This window comes from Gossypium hirsutum, chromosome D06 (genome assembly GCF_007990345.1).
Source record: "Gossypium hirsutum isolate 1008001.06 chromosome D06, Gossypium_hirsutum_v2.1, whole genome shotgun sequence".
In the NCBI taxonomy this organism is placed as follows: domain Eukaryota; kingdom Viridiplantae; phylum Streptophyta; class Magnoliopsida; order Malvales; family Malvaceae; genus Gossypium; species Gossypium hirsutum.
In genome coordinates, this window is record NC_053442.1 from 23,667,394 (window position 1) to 23,688,529 (window position 21,136).

At 32.6% G+C, this 21,136-nt stretch overlaps 1 protein-coding gene across 2 annotated transcripts; it reads right to left on the bottom strand.

Moving 5' to 3' along the window:
* Nucleotides 1-292: 292 nt before the first annotated feature.
* Nucleotides 293-4,779, bottom strand: LOC121218322 (protein FAR1-RELATED SEQUENCE 6). Of its 2 annotated transcripts, none has more exons than XM_041095397.1 (3): nucleotides 4,522-4,779; nucleotides 3,018-3,214; nucleotides 293-2,436 (listed from the first exon to the last, which is right to left on the bottom strand). In XM_041095397.1, the coding sequence occupies exon 3, from the start codon at nucleotides 2,434-2,436 to the stop codon at nucleotides 421-423; it is 2,016 nt and encodes a 671-aa protein (XP_040951331.1). In that variant the 5' UTR covers nucleotides 3,018-3,214; nucleotides 4,522-4,779; the 3' UTR covers nucleotides 293-420. The 2 variants fall into 2 exon arrangements, with proteins under 2 accessions (XP_040951331.1, XP_040951330.1); XM_041095396.1 differs by having other exon boundaries at nucleotides 293-2,481.
* Between the last annotated feature and the right edge of the window lie 16,357 nt (nucleotides 4,780-21,136).

Sequence of the window (21,136 nt, forward strand, 5' to 3'; positions counted from 1 at the left end):
CGAAAAAGTTCAATTACCTTGTAAAATTTTAGTTTTTAAAAAATTAAATTGAATCTGAATAAAATATTAAATCGAATCTAATTCCATCGGATATCAATTTTTTTTAAAATCTTTAGAACTTAATTTTTAAGTTATTATTACTGATTTATATATAAATTTTTTATTTTTATTTTATAACAATTTAAAAAATTAAATTAAAAGAATAGATTTAACTAATTATCCAACTGAACTGAACCAAACCAAACCAAACCAAATACTACTTGTTTGTGTAGGCTATTAGTAATCCAACTGCTTAGCCAAAATCTGTGCAAGGCATTATTTGGAGACTTACAATATACATACATAGAGTTTATAATTACAACAAAAAACTTGCATTTCTTGCTAATTAATTTAAAACATTTGATGGTACACTTAGTTATACTAGCTGTCATCTACAAGATTAAATTTGTTTAATAATTCCTGCAATTCATGCAGTGCGATCTTATACTGTTCCTCAGATTGTGCTCCTCCTTCTACAATCGGTACTGCACAGTTATGAAAGTGACTTTGCCGATAAACCGGGCCATACACATCAATGTCAGTGGAGCCTAGATCGACATGCTGAAACTTGAAATCTTTACACCAACGACGCAGTATGTAGCGCGAGGGAACTTCTTCAACACCATTATAATTAAGAACGTTCAAAGCATGCCTGCATAAATAACCTTTGTAGTTGAATAAACTGCATATGCATCGGATATCGACCTGATTGGTCTCAAACAAAACCTCATAACTCCTAACCTCCTTCTCATTTCCTTCGATTTCGACTCTTTCTTTAACAATGTATGTTATTATTGGCCCGTTTGCAGTCACCTGCCTTGTGTTGAAGCAAGAGTACATCCCCTCAACTTCGGATTGGAACTTATCGAAGATTTCTTTTGTGTACGCTTTAGAGAGCTGGACCTCGAAATTGCATCTTGTTTTTAATTCAAAGCTTGAGTTCTTTGACTGCACATCTGCTGTGGCTTCTTTTAGGTGTTTCCTATAAAGAGCTAAATCATACTTGTCAACAAATTCCTTGAAAGATGTATGCTTATGTACATAACCATCGAAAAATGCATTTAAACTCTCGTTTTCTCGGATTGGGATCATTCCGGCAAAAAATGTATCCTTCAGGTAAACCGGTACCCATTGCTTCCTTTCTTCGTACAAAGTTTGGAGCCACTTGTTATCGCCGAGTCCGTGCTTCTTGATCATTTCAGTCCAGGAAGTTTCAAACTCGATTATCTTTAAGGAGTTATAGACAGCTTTATTCAACTGCCTTTTGATTTCTTCAAATCCTCTCAATCCTCCCAACTTCTCTGGAACTCTCTGCATGATATACCACAAACAAAAACAATGACGAGCCTTCGGGAAAACCTCGGAAACAGCAATTTGCAAGGATTTGCACTGGTCCGTAACAATAACTTGTGGTTGGTGCCCTAGCATGCATTTAAGCCATGCTCTAAAAATCCAGACAAAGTACTCCACTGACTTGTGTCCAAGGAAGCCACATCCCAATAACACTGATTGCCCGTGATGGTTCACTCCGACAAAAGAAATCAAGGGAAGTTCATATTTATTTGTCAAGCATGTTGTGTCAATTGCAACGGTGTCGGAAAAATAACCATAAGCGGCCCTGGACCTAGCATCTGCCCAGAAGACATTCTTCAACGGACCGTCGTCATCAAAATCCATCAAGTAAAAGAAATTTGGATTAGTCAACTTCATGCGACAGAAGAAATTATAAACAGCATATGCATCACCCTCTTTAAGTTCCAGATGTTTAGAGTGATCTGGTTGATGAATACCCTCCCTTTCAGAAACATTTGAGAATCCATTAGACACAGCATCCATGGCAGCAGTTCGATATAACTTGATGGTATGTATTTCTGTTACAGGTTCTGTTGGCGGTCGTGCCTTTCTGGCTGCAAGAATCATTTTCTTATGGGACTTGTAAAACCTTTTGATCTGTGGGCTCACCTGGTGATTGTGCTCAAGCTCGACTTCAACTATTCTCCACCTTTTAGAGTCCACAAGCCTAATGACTACCATTGCAGGACAACCGGTTCTTGTTTCGGGTCTCGGGTTGTTGGCTTCACTCTTTTTCTTAAAACCTGCACTACTGCAGCTAAGTTTTGCTCTATAGCGCTCTTTCTTTTTGGTTCTAAACCACGAATTGCTAACTCTGATGCCAAAACCCTGTTCCTTAGCATAGATATTGTAGAAGTCATAAGCTTCGTCGAAAGAATCGAACTCCAAACCAATGGTCGGCAGAGGTGGTTCTTTCTTTGAATGTTTTGAACCAGTTTCATCATCATGTTCCACGGCACTGCAGTCTCCCTCACCCTCACCGTCACCCTCATACTCATCAACCATATCAAATACCGGCTCGCTATTGAGGCAAACTTCTTCCATCTGGAAAGAAAATGTATAAAATTAAGAAGCTCAACACAGACGATCCTGTATTAAGCATCACAGAAAGCAAAAGCACAATAAAATCCCAGTTCATTCAACAACATGTAAGAAAATAACTTAAAACGCAATGAAACGGTATCGTATGTGCTCACAAACTACGAAGAATAAATAATAAAGTACACAACAAACACAACGCTTAACACTATTACACTAAACATACTGATGAAAACATAATAAGAATATTAGACAAAGCTAACCAAGAAAATCAACTATATCTAACTGTTCTTCTTGGACTGAACATGAAATAAAACTGAAAATCCAACTTAATCTTGGAGACTGGACAGATTTGAATGAGCTCGACTCATTGAAGAATATCATTTCCTTATCAATAAATGCTAATATCCAGTCACGCATAGAACTACAAGGAATGCTAAAGATTTAGATCCCAGCAAAGAAAGTGCTCAATGGTTCAGTGGAATACTCAATGGTTTCTTTTCAAGGTACATAACATACAGAAACAATAAGGAAGTGCTCAGGCTGAATGGAAACAAGGGAGGAAAAGCTAAACAATGTAATCGTACCTTCAACTCAAACTATACTGCTGTTCTTCATACTGTCCATGCCAAAGAATCACCTTCATCAGCTTTCCCATCAAACAGTAATCGAGCAAACGATTCTGAAGCACTGAGAAGCCCATGGATTATCTACTTACAGGACAAGGCGACAAGCTTCCCCTCTAGCATAGTTTAACCCCTATAGCGCCTACAGCATCCTTTCGCTGGAAAAAGAAAACATAATCTTAACTCGTGCAGCAACCGATAAATCATAACAAACTAGCCACACCATAGGGTATTATAATCATATAGATAAAATGCAAGACCATATTAACGAGAAAAATTCACAAATGAAGTAGAATGGCCATCCATAAGATCAGCAACAAAAGAATAGAAAAATACAGAGCACTTAAATTTAGCAAAAATCCTTGCTACCAAAAAAAGAAGAAAGTAAGAGACTCCCCACATTCTAATTCCTTTAGAGGAAAAACTTTTGTCATGACCTGAACCAGCCTGATGATTGTGTCACGAGGACACAAACCAGAGTTCTGCAGAGTGCATTCCTTTGCGTGTGAGGACGTGGGTTAGAATATGCGGCGACACAAACCATGAAAGACCTATTCATATCCAGAGAAGATAATTCTGGATTATGCATCACGAACCATCGAGACAAGTGGAATCATGACTTACAACTCAGTGGAATCGTGACAATTGGCAACCAAAATTCTGTAGAATGCTTTCCTTTGTGTGTGAAGATCTGGGTTTGAATCTATAAATATACACCTAAGAGTGAAGGTGCCCAAAGAAGACAGTTCCGGAGCATACATCACAATGCAGACCAACGAGCTGGGTGGAATCGTGACAACTTTATTTGGTACTGAACTTAAAAGTCCGAAACTAGTATGAAAATGCATTTCCAAGAACTAAAACTACAGATGAATCCGAACATATAAATGGACCATAAAATCCATGCAATAATCCAGTAATACTATGTAAATTATCAGTAAGAAATCACCAAACAAGAACCTCGTTAATCTATAAAGCACAAAGGCGATCGCAACAAAACAAAAAAGAATTCTGATCATTAAATACTTGATTATATAAAATTGTTACGACCCAAAGGAAGTAAACTGAATTTCCTGCACCTGTATTAATCTAATTTCTTTTTGTCAAAGATTAAATTACTAATTTTAATTATAAAGTTAAAGAGTTTTGAGCATCATAAATGATTTATTTTCCGTTTGATTGCTGAGAAAACGTCATTGTTTCGTACCTTTGCCACACTCTTAGTACTCAGTAGTAATTAAAAGAAATCCAAATTTTAAATTATAAAAAAATGTATCGAAAATTTTCAAGCTTAATCGCTTGATTACTTCATTTATAAGCTTTTTACTTCATTTTAGAAACCAAACAAAAAAAGAAAAGTTCCAAATCGCTGGAAACCCTAAGTCAACGTGATTGAAATTTTAAGCGAAAAGGAAAATCAAAATTGACGTTTTGATGAGTTGAAAATCGTAGATGATGATCTTACGATGATTCGTGGAGCTGAGGTGAGTCAGACGAGGAGACTCGGGGGGGCGAGGCGCTGAGTCCGCTCACTCACTGCCTTTAGAATTTGGCGTTGGGGAAAGGGAAAATGCGAGTCTCACACCGGGGATTACAGAGGTTTCGTAGATCTATCGACTCGATGAGTTGACACGTGGGAACTTTCTCTTTTTCATGGTTAAGAAACTACAATGTATTGCGTGCACTGTGCTGCTGGGAGTTTGGTGACAACTTATGCTTAGATTAGACGAAGATATGTTTATTTCTGATGAGATTAAAAATAGCGATGAGATTTGATAATGAGATTAAAAATAATGATAGAACGTGTTTTTAGATTTAAATGTAACTGTAGTAATAAGTTGAAAATACAAAATGATTATTAAAAATATTAGATTAAAAATGATATATAATAAAAAAATTAATTATTTTACTTTTACGAAATTATTAAAAATATGTGAATTTATAAATTCATTTAATAAAATATTAAAATGTATCTTTCAATATTTTATTATAAATATTTTAATCAATTATATAATCAATTTAAATTATTAATTAGATAAAATGATAATTTTTTTAATTTTTTTTATAGTTATTAATTTTTTTATAACAATGATAAATATTATTTTCACACATAATAATATTATACTTGGATCAAATTTTGAAATATCTAACCGGATGATTTTTAATACAAAAAAATATAATACCATAAGACATAACAAGTTTCATTAATATTAGAAATTAGGTTACGATACAAAATGTCTTTACAAAGACGAATTTATTAAACTAGTCACAATGGTTTCCCTTAACATCGCGATTTTAAGGTCACCTTCACTGTTAGAAGAACTCGATTCACCTCGATCAAAATGGCCTGAAGAGACTGGCATATTGGATATATTCTCAAATTGTCAAAAATCTTCATCATCTGACCAAGCATGTCTTCGAATGTAATTATGCAAAACCATTGTTGCAATAACTATTAAACTTGCTTCTTGATTGAATAACTTGGAATATCTATTAATATTGGCTATTTTTTTCCACATTCCAAATATTCGTTCAATCATAGAGCGTAATGAAGAATGGGCATGATTAAAAATTTCTTTTTTTTCCAAATACTCGACGATTACCTCGACAAAAATCATGTAAATGATATCGTTCCCCTATATATGGACCTAAAAAGCCTGCCATTTGTGGATATCTTGAATCCACAAGATAATATTTTCCTACAAAAAAGTATAACATAATATCAAGTTTAAAAATAAATTAAAAATTTTAATATTGTTTTTATGTAAAGATTAATTAAAAAAATTAAACTTGAACCTGGTGGAGGGTGTGGAGATTTTTTAACTCTTGCTTTCTAAGTGCTTGTAGAAAAATTGTAGTGTCATGTGTTGTTCCTTCCCAACCAGGAAATGCAAAAATAAAGCACATGTTGAAGTTACAAATTGCCATAATATTTTGAGTTGGTTTACATTTCCGTCCAATATAAGATATTTGACAAGAAGGCGAAATGCATGCTTCTATGTGGGTTACATCTATGGCCCTAATACAATCTTTTAAAATAAATACAAGTAATGAGATAAAAGTTAGAAATAATTTATATTTGAAAAATATAAAGACTGTGTAAATTTTACCTTAAAGTGAGGCCAATATCTTGTATCATGTCGAATATGATTTGGTACTTCCTCGGATTGACCTTCAGTGGGTTTAATCATATATATTTCCATTCGAGCAAATATATAAAACATATCAATAAAAATTTGACTAATAGTTTCCCCGGATCGTTGAAATCACTTTGTTGCATTCAAATTTGATTCTCTATTTCCAAGAATGTACAATGATAATGTTAACTTCTTCATTGTCGATACTTTCCCATGCTTTAAGCCATAATTTGTTTGCAAATCATGCAACAAGTTGTGAAATATATTTTTTGGCATCCTAAAACTATTCATGCAATCATCATAATGCCCGTTTAATATTTTGTCCACCCACATTTGACCTGTATAATTTGAATCAATACAAGGTTGTATAGTGAAATAAGTTTCATGGTGTACCAATGCAATGCCTAACACATTCTTCCTCTTCATGATAATTGTTGTGCTCAACTTGTGTAACAATTGTGGCTATTCTTCGTTGAGCTTCTTCTCTTAATTCAAGGATATCATAATTCATATCAAAACTCTTATACATATTGTTAAATTCATCCATAACCTGAAAAAGTAATCAAATAAAAATAAATTAATATTTTGTGACATTCTATACAATACAAAGAAACTTGAATAAAAGCATAACATAAAAATATCAAACATAAAAAGTATCATACATTAGTTTTACACATAAAAAAGCATCATACATTAGTTTTACACGTAAAAAAGTAGTATAGTCATATCACAGTAATAACTCTAAGGAGCTTATGGTAGAGGTGGTTGATAGAATGGTTGGAAGGGAAATGAGGTTGTTGCTACCAAGGATGAAAATGATGCAATTGGATTTTGTTCAGCATACTCACCTTGAAGCCACCAAACCCTAACATCTAGATCTAAGTTAAAAAACACCTATCGTTTCATCGACATTTGAAACATTTTGATGGCAAAATAGTACAATTCATCTTTCTTTCTTTCTTTTTGTAATTTCATCTTCTAAAGCACGCAAAACGTCCATTGCATTTGAAATAGTATATTGAGAGTGAGGAAAAGTGATTTTATTTACTGACTTCCTTGGACTAGCCATACTCTCACATAACTTCTCAATCAGAGTAGTCAATGTATTTTTTGACGATTTTCTACTTGAACTTGATTTTTTTTCCTTTATCGTGTATAACCCCAAGTGTTTGCTTTCTTATATTAGGAGTTTCATGAGAAGGGTTTGATGGTGCCTCATTAGAAGGAATACCCTCATTCTCATTACTATGTTCATCTGAATCACCAAATCCCTCATTAGGTGTATCATCTCCCATAGGAGCCCTACTTGGAAGAACACCAGATGAAGGTGCCCATGCATGCTCTCTAGTGGCTACAATGTCACCAAACATTTTCCACATTAACTCATTCAAATATGACTCAATTCCTTTCTTCTTAAATCCTTTAAAATCAAGATTTTCCTACATAATATGTTAAATGTTATACTAAGATTTTTATATCTGTAAATTATTAATTTCAATAAAATTTATGCATTAAAGTATTGATGAAGTTAATACTAACTGTGTTTTTCAGCCCACCGTTCTTCGGTAGCATCGACAATCTTTTTAGATGGGCACCATCCTATACTTGTAGATTCCTTAAGAAACTCCCTCCACTTATTTTTCAATTGAACTTTTCCATAATTTTTTTTTGTGTTCTTGCTTGAAAAAGAGCAATAACATTTTCTCATCCTTTGGAATTTAGATGAGTTGTCTATTTATTACCAGCATTGACTTTATTCATGCAAAGTTCACAAAATATCGACGCCTGCTCATCATCTCAAACAGCTTTTGTTATTGAGGTATTATCTCCCTCCACAAAATTTTGTGTCTTTACTATCTATTTTTATTTCAATTTTAAATTTCAACCGACATAAAACCATAAATATATATATCATAATAAGCATCACTATTATAACAAATACAAACAAATATATATCTTTAGATATCATGGTATATATACACCCACACATTTGTAAAGCACTTTCAATGTTTCTCACAAAAAAACTCTTTGACAATCTGATGTATTGGGCTAAACAAAATAATATAATATAAGCATTTTATTTTCACTCATTGGATTATTCAATTGGAATTAAATTGCAAACACTAAAAATTAAATGAACTAATATTATCTCCACTGTTGCAGGAAAGAATGCCATGTAATGACAGAGGAATATAACTAAGCTACGTGGAATTGCAAGGACAATAGCTGTATCATACTTCTTAATAAACAGCAAAAACATGCCAAAATATTTGGGACTTTCGAAATATGGCTTCATATTTCAACAAGAGAAAATGATGCAAGGAAAGAAAAAATATGAACTAAGCTCCACAGTTTACCAACTTCTAAAGAATTGGCATAAAGACAAGCCCTCGAACATAATTTACTTGCAGCATGGATTTAAAGCTACAGGACAAGTAAACTAATTTATAATCAAGTAACTTTATCACTTTTAGTCAAAATCTTCTGGAGCATTAAACATATGAATAAGTCCGAAGTCAGAATCATCTACATTCAAGTGATTTAAAAATAAATGATATATGAATTTTTATCTTTCAATTACAAGACATGTTCACAAACTATGAGCATTTACGGTTGCAAGATTAGGAAATCAACATAGAGCCTTAGCTTCATAACAAACTAAGAATTCATTTAATCCACAAAATAACATCTAATTTATGCCAAAAATATCTAGTGCTTGTTGTAGTTTCATGCCAGGATACTATTTGCTTAAGGCCACAACTAATGCTAGAGAATTTAATTGTTAATCGGTTGAATAAGAATCTAAAAGTTTAGTAACAACCTTCAGAACTTTAAACCCTTGTTTCTTTTCACAAGAATAAATAGCTGCAGACTTCCCACTCTGCAACATGAGAATAAATACCTTTAACTACAATATACAGAATGCTCTCCAAAAAAGCAATCTTATAAGAAAAAAATGGAAATGGGTTCCAATAATATATAAGCAAGAGATTCCCTAAAACCTTGTACAGTCTCTATACTGACACCTTTGCAGGTGTAGCTACTTTTGCTGTTGTGAGTAAATCAGTTTAATTTCAAGTTCCTAGTTCTATTTTCAAGAAAAGAGATCTTAAAGCTTCCCATAATACTCAAATTGTAACAACCCGTTTTTCAGTGGTGTCGGAAGCAGAGGTATCGGGGCCACAAATTCGATGAGTAAGTCCATAAATATTATCACTTGATATTTACAAGTCGAATATAGAGTATTTATAAATTTTGATTTAATGATTTATGTTAAATGAAAGAAGAATTAGGTTTAAGTGGCATGTCCTTAAAGTCAAGTGGTTTTAGGAAATGGGGTATTGGGACCTCGTTTCTATAAATTGAGCATCCTCATTTTTATTAAATATTTATGAAGTGTTATTAATGTCGTATTAAAGTTTGTTGAGAAATTTTGACGTTTAAATAGTTAATTAAGTAAAAAGAACTAAATTGTAAAAGTTGCAAAATTTACTTCCTATTGGTTTTAATTAATTAATTGGTTTATTTAGTTAATGTGAGAGGACTTATTTGGTAATTAAACCATTAAGATTAAATGTGTTTTATAATATTATTATTATATTAATTAAATGTTAAAATAGTAAAAAGTCATAAAAGAAAGCATCATCTCCTTCATTTTTTTATTTTTCTTCCACTGAACCTCCATGGCAATGAAGCTTGAAGTTCCGCCTTGGTTTTGTTCATGCATGGTAAACTTTTGTTAATCCATTTTTAGTAAATTTTATATTTTTGAAATCGTTGTAGTTTAATTTAGCTAACCCAGAGGTCAATTTGTTAAATTGTTAAGTGTATAGAATTTTACCATGGATGAATTTGTGATGTTCTTGAAATTTTATGATAGATTATTAAGCTTGGTTGTGAAGTATAAGTATTTTGTTAAGTAATTTTTGATGATTTTCAAGTTTAGGGACTTATTTATGAAATGGTAAAATTCAATGAAAAGATTGCAAATTATGGATAAACATGGGCTATTATAAGACTAGGTAAAAATCAGTTAGAATGAATTTTAATTAAAAGTGGTTAAATTGCAAGTTTCAGATTTAGGGGATAAATTGCATAAAAGGTAAAATTTGAGGGCAATTTTGTAAATTTTCATTATGGAGGGTTATATGTTAAATTAATTATTTTGAAAGCTGGAAAGAGATTAATTGAATAAAAATATTTATCTAGTGATAAGCTATAAAAGTAACATATTTTAATCTCATTCTTAATTTGGATGATTAATTGTGCAAATTAGTGAATTTGATGCTCCCGATCATTTAAATTCATGTTTCTATACTTAGGAGAGCATTTGGGAGCAAAAAGAGTGAAAAATGAGTCAAAATCGGACAAATAGAGCTGTTTTCAAGAGCCACACGGCCTGGGCATTTCTACACGGGCTGGACACAAGCCCGTGTGAGCCATAGAATTTGAGTAGGCAAGAGAAGATTGAATCAAAATAATTCATTCTTTTTAAGTAAAGCTCTATTTCTGTCAGAGGGCAATATGAATGGTATATCAAACGCACTAAACGAGTTATACGATTTCTCTGGTGTAGAAGTAGGCCAACATTTTTATTGGAAAATAGCAGGTTTCCAAGTCCATGCCCAAATATGCGAAAAAACCCAATTTTTAGGCTTTCTGAGCATTTTAAAGTCTAAAAATACCCATTAGAAGAAGACATAAGGGAGTATCAGAGAAGATTAAAGAAAACACTCAAAGAACACCATCAGAATAAACTCGGAAGCGGATCTCCATCAAGATCAAAGATCTCCTTTTAATTTCTTTCAAAGTTTTTATGAGTTTTTTTATATCTTGTGGTTCTTCTGACTTTGAGATGTTTTTATTCAGGATTATGAACTACCCTAGATACCTAGGGAGGATGAAACCTATGATGAATCCTTTTATTTAAATTCCGTTTTTACGCTATAAATACTTGATTCTTGTTCTCTATTATGTATGCTTATTTCTTTTTTTAATATTTTTGGGATATTAATTCATGTTTCATGTGCTTAATTCAGTGGAGAAAAAGTCCCTGTTTAAGAGTAGATCTAGTATAATTGAGTGGAGTTGCATGCAATCCTAGAAATATAATGACTTATATCCACCGGATTAGAGTCAAATCTAATAGAGGAATCCATATATCGAATTAAAGTGACGATAGGAGTTTTAATTAGAAAGAGATTTCAATTAATCAACTTAGAGTCATTTGTTTTTACTCTCGAAAGAGATATTAACATAATTTAGGGATTTCTATGGATAAAGAAACAAGTGAATAAATCGTTTAATTCAGATTCATAATAAAAGATGAAGTTTAGGTGGATTCTTTCCTGAGTATTGTCTATCTCATTGGTTAATATTAGATTATTTCTTTAATTCATTCTCTGTTGTGTTCTTAGTTAAATTAGTTTAGTAAATTTAGATTAAAACAAATCACTCCAAATTGTTAGCTAAATAATAGAAAAACGGTAATTACTAATACTTTTTGTCCTCATGGATATGATATTCTCTGCTCAGCATAGCTATACTATTGTTCAATAGGTACACTTGCCTTTTTCGTATTTATAGTTAGTTTATTGACCATCATCTAGATCAAGAAATGACTCAAACGAACACTAATCATGGGAAAACCAAAATAGTGGATTAGTCATTGGATCACTTTAGGACATCGTTTTGGTACAGGTAAGTTTGTATGAACTATAATCACTTAAAAATTGTTTAAATTGAATGTTGATTCGATATAAATGAATCAATATACAAATGTATCAATGCTATGATGAATTGACGAAAATCGAGTCCTGGTTGAACCTTAGGAATTCTTAGGATACAAATGACATGTCATTAGAGATTTCATGTTTTGGGTGCTGGTATTAAATATCCTACCGATGACTAAGGTCCTGCATTTGTTGTGGATTCTCCACAGCTCGTTTAAGCAACATCGTGTAGCTTACATTCCAACCCACAACTCGTGTGAGCAGACTCATTTCACAGCTCATGTGAGCATTGATATAAAGGAAAGGTTACGGTTATATGTAAAGGCACACTTCGTGTGAGTTTTCCCGAGTATCCGATGTAATTCTAGATGGTTCAACGAGTATGAAAAGGAAATGAAGTGGTAAGTATTCAAATAAAATGAATCATGAAATTACGAAAAGGATTTATGATCTAAATGATGTGGTTACATGTGTAAGTTTACTTATTTTATGGATAAATGCATTTATATCAGGGACAAGTGCACTAACTTGTGAATTGATGTTGTGTAGGCTTATACTAAGCTTCTGGAATGGAGTTTTGGCATGTATAATCTTTGGAAATTATGAAAAGGATTTATGCTCTAAATGATGTGATTACATGTGTAAGTCTACTTATTTTAATGGAGTTTTGGCATGTATAATCTTTGGAAAGCCATGTTGGTTTGGTACACTTTAATGCCTTACCAAGTTATGTTATTTTGGTTACTTTAAAGTTCTTATTTATAAGGTTCTCTTGGCATGTTGATGATGGTTTGAAAATGGTTACTTGTGACATGTTTTAGTTCATATTTGAACTAGGTTATTATGTATGGAAATGACATTATTAACATGTATAGGTTATTTTGTAATGGTATTTAGTAAATGTGTAAATGGTAATATGGTAGGTTTGTGCTTGAAGTTTATGTATGGTTTATGGACTTGTAATGTTTGTTAAGTCCCTTTGATCACTTTTAGGTAATTGATGTGCATGAACATTTGTCATTTTGATGTTGGCTTGGAAATGGTCATTCATGATGTGTTTTAGGCACATAGTAGAATTAGGTCTTTATGCTTGAAATGAAGCAATGTTAACATGTTTTGGTAAATGGTGTTTGGATGTATTTGTGGTGCCTTTGAATGACATATTGGTTAGGTGATGTAGGACATATGAAGTGGCATATTTATGCATTTTTGAATAATGTTCGAAACCCTTGAATGTGTGCTTAAATGGTTTGAGTAGTTATGCATGAATTAGCTATGAAATGGTTTGATTTTAGGTAAATTTTAGGTTCACACGGCCTGAGACACGGGCTGTCACACAGCCGTGCCACACACGGCCGTGTGTCATCTATAAATTTCTTAACGATTCAAGTTAGTGAGTTACACGGCCTAGCACACAGGTGTGTGGGGCATCTTAGTAAGTTGCACGGCCTGGAACACAGGCGTCTGGGGCATCTCAGTGAGTTACACAAGTGAGGACACGAGCTAGGACACGGCCGTGTGTCCCTAGTTCGAAAGTTACACGGCCTGGCCACATGGCCACATGGCCGCATGACCTCTATTTCCAACTTTTGCAACTTTTTCTTAAACTTTTTGTTCTGTTTCAAATTAGTCTTGAATTGCCACAAAGCTATTTTTAGGGTATCGATGGCTCGATTTAGAGACAGAATGCATGTGATTGAATGGATTATGATATGTTTAATTTATTTATATATTACAATGTTAAATGTTTTAGATTGTACGATAATGCTCCATAACCCTAATTTGGTGACGGAGATGGGTTAGGGGTGTTACACAAATATTATGTAATCAACACAAATATATGAAAAACTAACCTTCAGACAAAGAAACAAGTAGCAGCCACAACCAAGAACTAAAGCAAAAAAGTAGGGAGAAACCAACAATAATGACTGTTTTGGTTCCCAAATCTGGAAAGAAATAAAGTTGGAATAGAAATTAGTTTAACTTTTAAGGATAAAAAGTAAAATAATAAATAAAAGTATGGGTATTTTTTTCTGTTAAAGATATTTGCTGTTTTATTATGCTAAACTGGTGGTAAAACCTCTGGTCAATTTTAAGGCTGCCAGTGTGATTGAAATCAATTTCATTGCACTGTTGATGTTCATCCAAACACTGCATCAGTGAGGTTGAGAGCATATTCTTACACCAACTGCACGACACTGGCGTTAATCGCCAAACCAAAGGAAGCCTTAGAGTTGGTTATGGGCCAGTGAGTTTGATAAATATATTTCAATTCAATCCGATTTATTTTATTATTTAAAATAATATGTTTTTTAAATAATTTTACAGTTAATTTAAATAAAAATTATTATTTTTCAAATGATAAAATGTATCAGTTGGGTGGGATGTACTGAGGCTCAAACCTAAAAATTGTTTTGAAATCGATTTTAACTCGGTCCATCCATGAACAACAACTTCGTCTTTTTCTTTTCCATTTTTAGCAGATTTAATTTTTCAAACATCAAATTCATAAATTACTCTTGATGATACTTGTCTGTATCATTTTAACCATTTCGATCTATTTCAACAAATACTACTTCGTATTAGTATGTATTTTGTATCAATTGATATAATATTTTAATATTTTAAATCAATTTTTATAATTTTATTGTCTTAGTTCTTTTTACTTTGTATTAATAATTATCCTCAACTGAGATAGCAAAAAAAAAAAAAACAAAAAGGTGTGCACAAATTCCAAGTAGAATATTATTTTAAAAATTTAGACTTCGAAAAAATGTTATAATCTCTGAATTTCTTAAATACAAAGAGAAGTCATTTGATTTTTCTCTTCTATTTGGCTTCAATTTAAGAATAGTCTAAATTTGATCTTAGAAGTATGTGGTTTACTTCAAAGGTTGTTGAGACTTGGTCTTGAAGTTGAGTTTAATGAGTTGTTTGTTTGAGAATTTGATTTGATTTTGGATTCAAGGGTCGTTGAGACTTAATATTGAATAAATGATGTATGCTTCAAGGGTCAACGAGACTTGATCTTGAAATCGAGTTGGGAGAAATCCAAGGGTCTTTGAGACTTAATCTTGAATGGTTGAATCCGCTTCAAGTGTCATGGTGATTTGCTCTTACAACAAGTTTTACCTCATTTCTTCAGTTGAATTGGATCGATAGGCAGCTTTCTTCAAAAATAACTTTTAGCTTCCTCTCCTTAGTTGAATTGGATCAGGAGGAGACTTTTCTTTGGAACTGATTTGGTGTTCGTCAGAATTTATTTATTTATTACTTATCTATTGTTAATTTAATTAATTAGATATAAAAACCAAAAAATATTATCACTTAATTATTTTATTTTAATTAGTGATAATATTCTTTATTCTTTATTTGTTAATTAATCTAAATTAATTAAAAAATAATAATTTGATGCAATATATGATGTCATCTTTTTTAGCTATGATAATTTTGGCTTAGCCTATAGTAACTTCAACTTAATATGTGATATTTTATCATTGGTTCAAAACTTTTTTTTATGTATAAATGCTTTCTCAAGACTCAGTCACGCGCATAAGGTTTTTTAAAGTGTATAAGTGAATTGGTAAAACTGGGACACACTATCACATTTGCGTCATATTTCCGACTTCAGCTTACCATAAAGAAATGCACGGTGCATTAATCATTGGCCATATATAAGCAATGCAGTTAATACGGCAAAATCATGGCCAATTCTCCAATCACCATGTCCTGTTTCTTTATGCATCATATTTTACCCACCAATTCACTTTTCGGGACAATTAAGTATATATGTTAGTTTTAAAAAATATTTGAAGTTTAAAGTTTTTTTTTTTAAATTAAAGAAGGGAAAAGTGTGCCCCGCAATTGATTTATTTTGAAAAATAAAAAATATAAATGTTAACTGTTGTATCACCAAGTCCCTGATTTTCTAATAGTCGGGACCAACAACTATTGAAAAAAATCCCCAACGTTTAAAATATTTTTCTTATATATATTCTCTATACTTTCAATTTTTTTCACTCAATCTTATTCATCTATTCTCTTAATTCTTTTATTCTTAATTTTCTATCCTAATCTCTCAAATTCTTCTTCTTTCAATTTTCTATCCTAACTGTTTGTGAATTCTTAGATTTTATTCGATTATCATCTTCTTAAAGATTTTAAAAATGTCAACGCCTCTAATTCGTTTGGATTACAAGCATATTTCTAATGTCCAATTACAAATGGCAAGAAAATATTATTATATTTTCTATTTTAATTAATATCATTATTAAGTTGTTAATATTATTATTTTTTTAGTTTTTTATGTTTATATAATCTGGACGAAAATTAGATTATTGAAACATATATACACAATTTAAGACCAAGAGCACCATGTGTTATTGAACAGTACTTGAAAGAGGCGAGATTCTTAGTGCTTTGTTGAAAAGATGAAGACTAAATTGGAGCCTGCATTTATTAGTGCTTTGTTGAAAAGATGAAGACCCGAGACACACACAATACATCTTCTGTGTGGTGAGTGTATAATTACACTCAAGGATGGGACATTACAACTCGGTCTACCAGTTGATGGGCTAGCCGTTATGGGGGTAGTGCGTGTTGGTGATTGGAGCGCAATTTGTGTTACCAAGTTTTAGGAAAGGTGCTGGACAAGTTTAGTGGTAATTGGATACATATGAAATGATTAGAAGATAATTTCTTACATGTCGACAACTCTTCTAATGAGGTTGAAAGACAACAATTTGCTCGAGCATTCATACTGTAAGGTGGCTTTAATATCAAAATCTGGTACATTTAAGGTGACTCATACAACTAGTCGACCTAAAATAAGTCGAGCGACCAATTGGGGATCAACTACCTTAGCTACATTGTACCGAGAGATATGTCAGAGAACTGAAGCACATAAAATTAAAATTAGTTTTTGTATACTCCTTAGTCATGGGCATGGTACCGTTTATCTTTTTTACATCACCGAGTGAACTACCCTTATCAATTGCCACTCGTAATAAGGTAAGATTCATTCAATACTATAGTTATCATATTATTTTTTTATTATTATATTTTTGGAATAACATATTATTTGAACAAGTGGAATAATGATACGAGTCATGTGGGTACACTGGTTATTGTTAGATTAATGGTTAGAAGTCGAGGTTAGTTTTTGAAAATTTCAATTACATAATAATCACATAAGGATTTAAAATTTAATATTAGGCATGTACTAAAATTTATAATTTCGTCATGAATGTCATACTCTGATTCGAGAATTCAAGAATGCATCTTGGTCAAATTTTTGACGAATCGAAATATATGGCATGTCAAAGTGCCATTGATAGTTTTTACAACGATTGAGATGCATGAATCTGATCGAGTGATGTACCAGTTTAGGCTTGTGCAAAATATTCCACCCTCACCTCAGAACCTCGATAAACTTCACAAGATTGACTTGCGGGGGAGAACTGAAGAAGATTGGCCTAAATTCCATGCCAAGTATGTGAACATAGGCATGATTTCATACGTATGCACGAACCAATTGTTGGATCAAATTTAGGAATGTCTTCGGATTACATGCCATGATTTAGACTTCATGATAAGTTATATCTATTGTCGAAGGAGGAAAGGAGTAGAAAAATTCATTGTAAAAGGCTAACACCATCCATATGAGGCCGTAATCATGAGTACATGCATCGAGTTCATCATCATCAGCTCTAACCCTAAATTCTATACCGGTGGGTGCACTTCCTAGTCAGTATGGTTTATATTTTTCTTGTGCATTTATTAACTGAATGTGTGTCACAACCCGATGGGTGTCGATTACGAGAAGGATTTTTAGTGGTTGGGGTTTTGACTCATCTTCTTCATCTTCATCTCCATCTTCATCTCTAAAATTATATTCATCTTCATCTTGCTCTTTCGTGCTAGACTGTATTTGCATATTAAGTTGCCATCGTATAACCCTACAAAACAGTTAGCAGATCATATCTCCACTCATTAATCCCTTATAGAAGGATTAGTTCCTCATGGCGTTCATAAACAATATATAATCGATGTAAAGAGAAAGCATACTAATTAAATCAAGAAGATAGAGCAAATGAAGGAGCCTGATTATATTGATATTAAGTGTAAATCCATAGAGTTGAATGATTCCAAAATCCAGATCTCTTGAAAGGAAACAACAAACAAATAAACTAAACTCTAGAAACCTAAGAAAGAAAACGAAACTAAATCTAAAGAAAGAAACTAGGTTAATGGAAAGGTATCTATAGCATGTTCCAAATAAGCTTATTTATAGCCTTCAGGTGATCGTCGTCCTTAACCCTAGGTCAGCTGACATTCCCAAGCTTTAAGTTCGATTGTGTAGACCAAAATGCCCTTTCTTTGTATTTGATTTCCATCCCAGAGTCGATGTCGCGACACCCCAAGACCTATATCACGACATAGCAATCAATATGCTCCTCTGTAGCCATCTTCAGGGGTATGTCACGACACCTTCAGTCTATGTCGTGACATCGAAGGCAGACTTGAGTTTTCTTCATTTTGTTCCTTATATTGAGACATCAGACCTCTCGTGTTGTGACATAGCTTCCAATATCGACCTAAAATGTCTTTTAATGGTCTCCTACACACTTACAAAGTACGTTAGCTCTCCCTTAGGCCTCATTCAGCCCATAAGGTCAATAAAAGACTTAATTTGCACATTTAATTAAATGTAAGTAAAACTAAAGAAACTTAACTAAAATGTAATGAAAATGCTTGTATTTAGGCTCTTTAAGTGTGAAAACTAGTTTAATTTGCTACACTGAATTATAGCAGATCAAACTCTCCCACACTTAAGTCATTGCTTGTCCTCGAGCAATATAAACAAAGATGAAAAACAAAAACATGACGACCCTTGAGAAAATATGATACAAGTATTGACTTCGGAGCATATAGCTTAGGCATTTCATGTTTTACTAACAATTTTAACATAATGAATAGTTAACTTACCACCTTTGACTTCAAACATCTAGGTTCAGTATGTTACAAAATATACAAGTATTAAGGGTCTCATCTATAGAAATCCATAAACAAATCATACAAGTATTTTGATTATCCGAGCATAATAGAAATAGACGTTTATGCGCATGTCTAGTATGATGTCCATTCATGTATAAGGATATTTAGGTCACATAGGACTTTTTGACTTATAACGTTCTGAAGCTTAGGACAGGTATGAAGTTAAAAAACAATAAGCATAAAAAAGGTTACAAACACGAAAATAGTTTGACACATCGTATTGATCCTTATTCTTCTCCCCTTAGTGACCCTTTCCCGCTCACTGCCTTATTTCTCCTTCTCTCACCTTCCTTATCTCTCCACATAGGAAATCATAGCATGACATAGTAACTACGGCTAGCTTACGAGTTTTTTGTGCACTAATGAACGAGTTTTTTTCTATTTTTGTGACTTTTTCACTTTTCTTTTATAACTTATCTCACTCAAGAATGCTTTTTGGCTTTTTAGGTACTTTTTCTACTTGTATGGACTTTCTTTTTAGATTTTTCTTCTTATTTTACTCTTTTAGGTTAACATATAATTCCCATATCACATTAATCTTTCTTATTTCACTCTATTTTTACAAACTTCGCCATGATGTATCTACTTAACCCTCAATACGTATGGTAAGACAACTATAATCGTTCAGTGTAGGACCAAAGAACAAGGGCAAATACAAATTGACGTGCTCAGGCTCGGGGTTTGTAATGTGGTTCATCAAGAAGTGCCAACAGGCTCAAAAATTGGTACTAAAGGTGAAATATAATTACGAACGCTTTTTGGCTCTGGATGTGTTCCAAACAATGTCTTAGATAATCCTTAACCATCTCAACATGCATAAATTTAATCAACCAAACAAATACAAATTCAAATTCAACTATTTATCATTTGTACTAGCATGCTTATTTCCTTGTATTTTCTATGTTACTTGGTACAGTTGATTGCTTAATACCTATTATAGTGTAACATATAGAACTTAGTAGTCTAATAATAAAAATATTTGAAATCACCTCTCATCATTCCAAATTTATTCATAAACACAAGCAACCTATGTACATGCTCCTAACCACTCACTTGTATTTCTACAAGCTCAACCACACAAAAGACAAGAAAAATCAAAGAAAATGTAAAATAAGCAAGTTTTCTATGTCACCCCCCACACTTTAGTTGACATATTGTCCTCAATGTGTAGCCTATAAAAAGATAAGGAGAGAAGTTACCTAATTGATTGTGGTGGCTAATGTCGGGTGCTTCATCCTTTGATCGTGTGAAACTTGATTTGTTTGTGTCTCCTCTATGTTGGGTTTTTTTTAAATGAAAGATTTAAACAAAATTCAAAACAAAGAATTATGTATTTATCCCTATCCTAAAAACATATTTGTATTACCCTAAAATTAAATACAATCCCTAGAATAAAAAATAGAAGTAAAGAAATAAGCATTCAAGTTTTCCTAAATTTGTTTACTCCTAATCTTACTAGATTACTCTTGAATAGTAATCCTCATCTTCTTGAAATCCTCTTTTCCTCCTTTCCTCTTTTTTTTTCGTCTATAGAAGAACAAATTGCTTGAATAAATCATCACTGAATAATTTCCTTGAGGGATTCATGGTTTTATCCATCTGTCCAATGGGTACTCCTGCCCTTTTACATAGTTTCATAATTAGATGTGGGAAAAATATTCCCTTTCCTAAATTTCTCGCACAATCAACCATATTTTTATATATCCAGGTTCCAATACATATTTACTTTTTTTGGAGGATCTCATAAGTTATGATTGCTTGAATTGGACTAATCTCAAACATTTTTATTATAGGTCATATTCTTGAACATACGAACTTCATCCACATCTTAGCTTTTGGTGTCATCAGCTCCTGATTGAACGTCTCAGGAATTGCTATCCCCGTTCAATACGTTCACATCTTTTTCCCTGCCGTTAGGAATCTCAATACTTCTTTTGTATCAATGTTTGTAAATTCCTTCAAATCTATTTTATAAAGATAATTACGATAATAGTATGGTGCATCATAAATTTGGAAAATACTCATATCAGTTACCGGAACATTAACCCCTCTGACCTTCACAAAGGAGTGCATCTCGTAGAATGGTCTGATTGCTTCCCTTTGTTTTAATGCTAGATAAAATTCTTGTACCACAGGAATTATTTAGGGTTCTTCG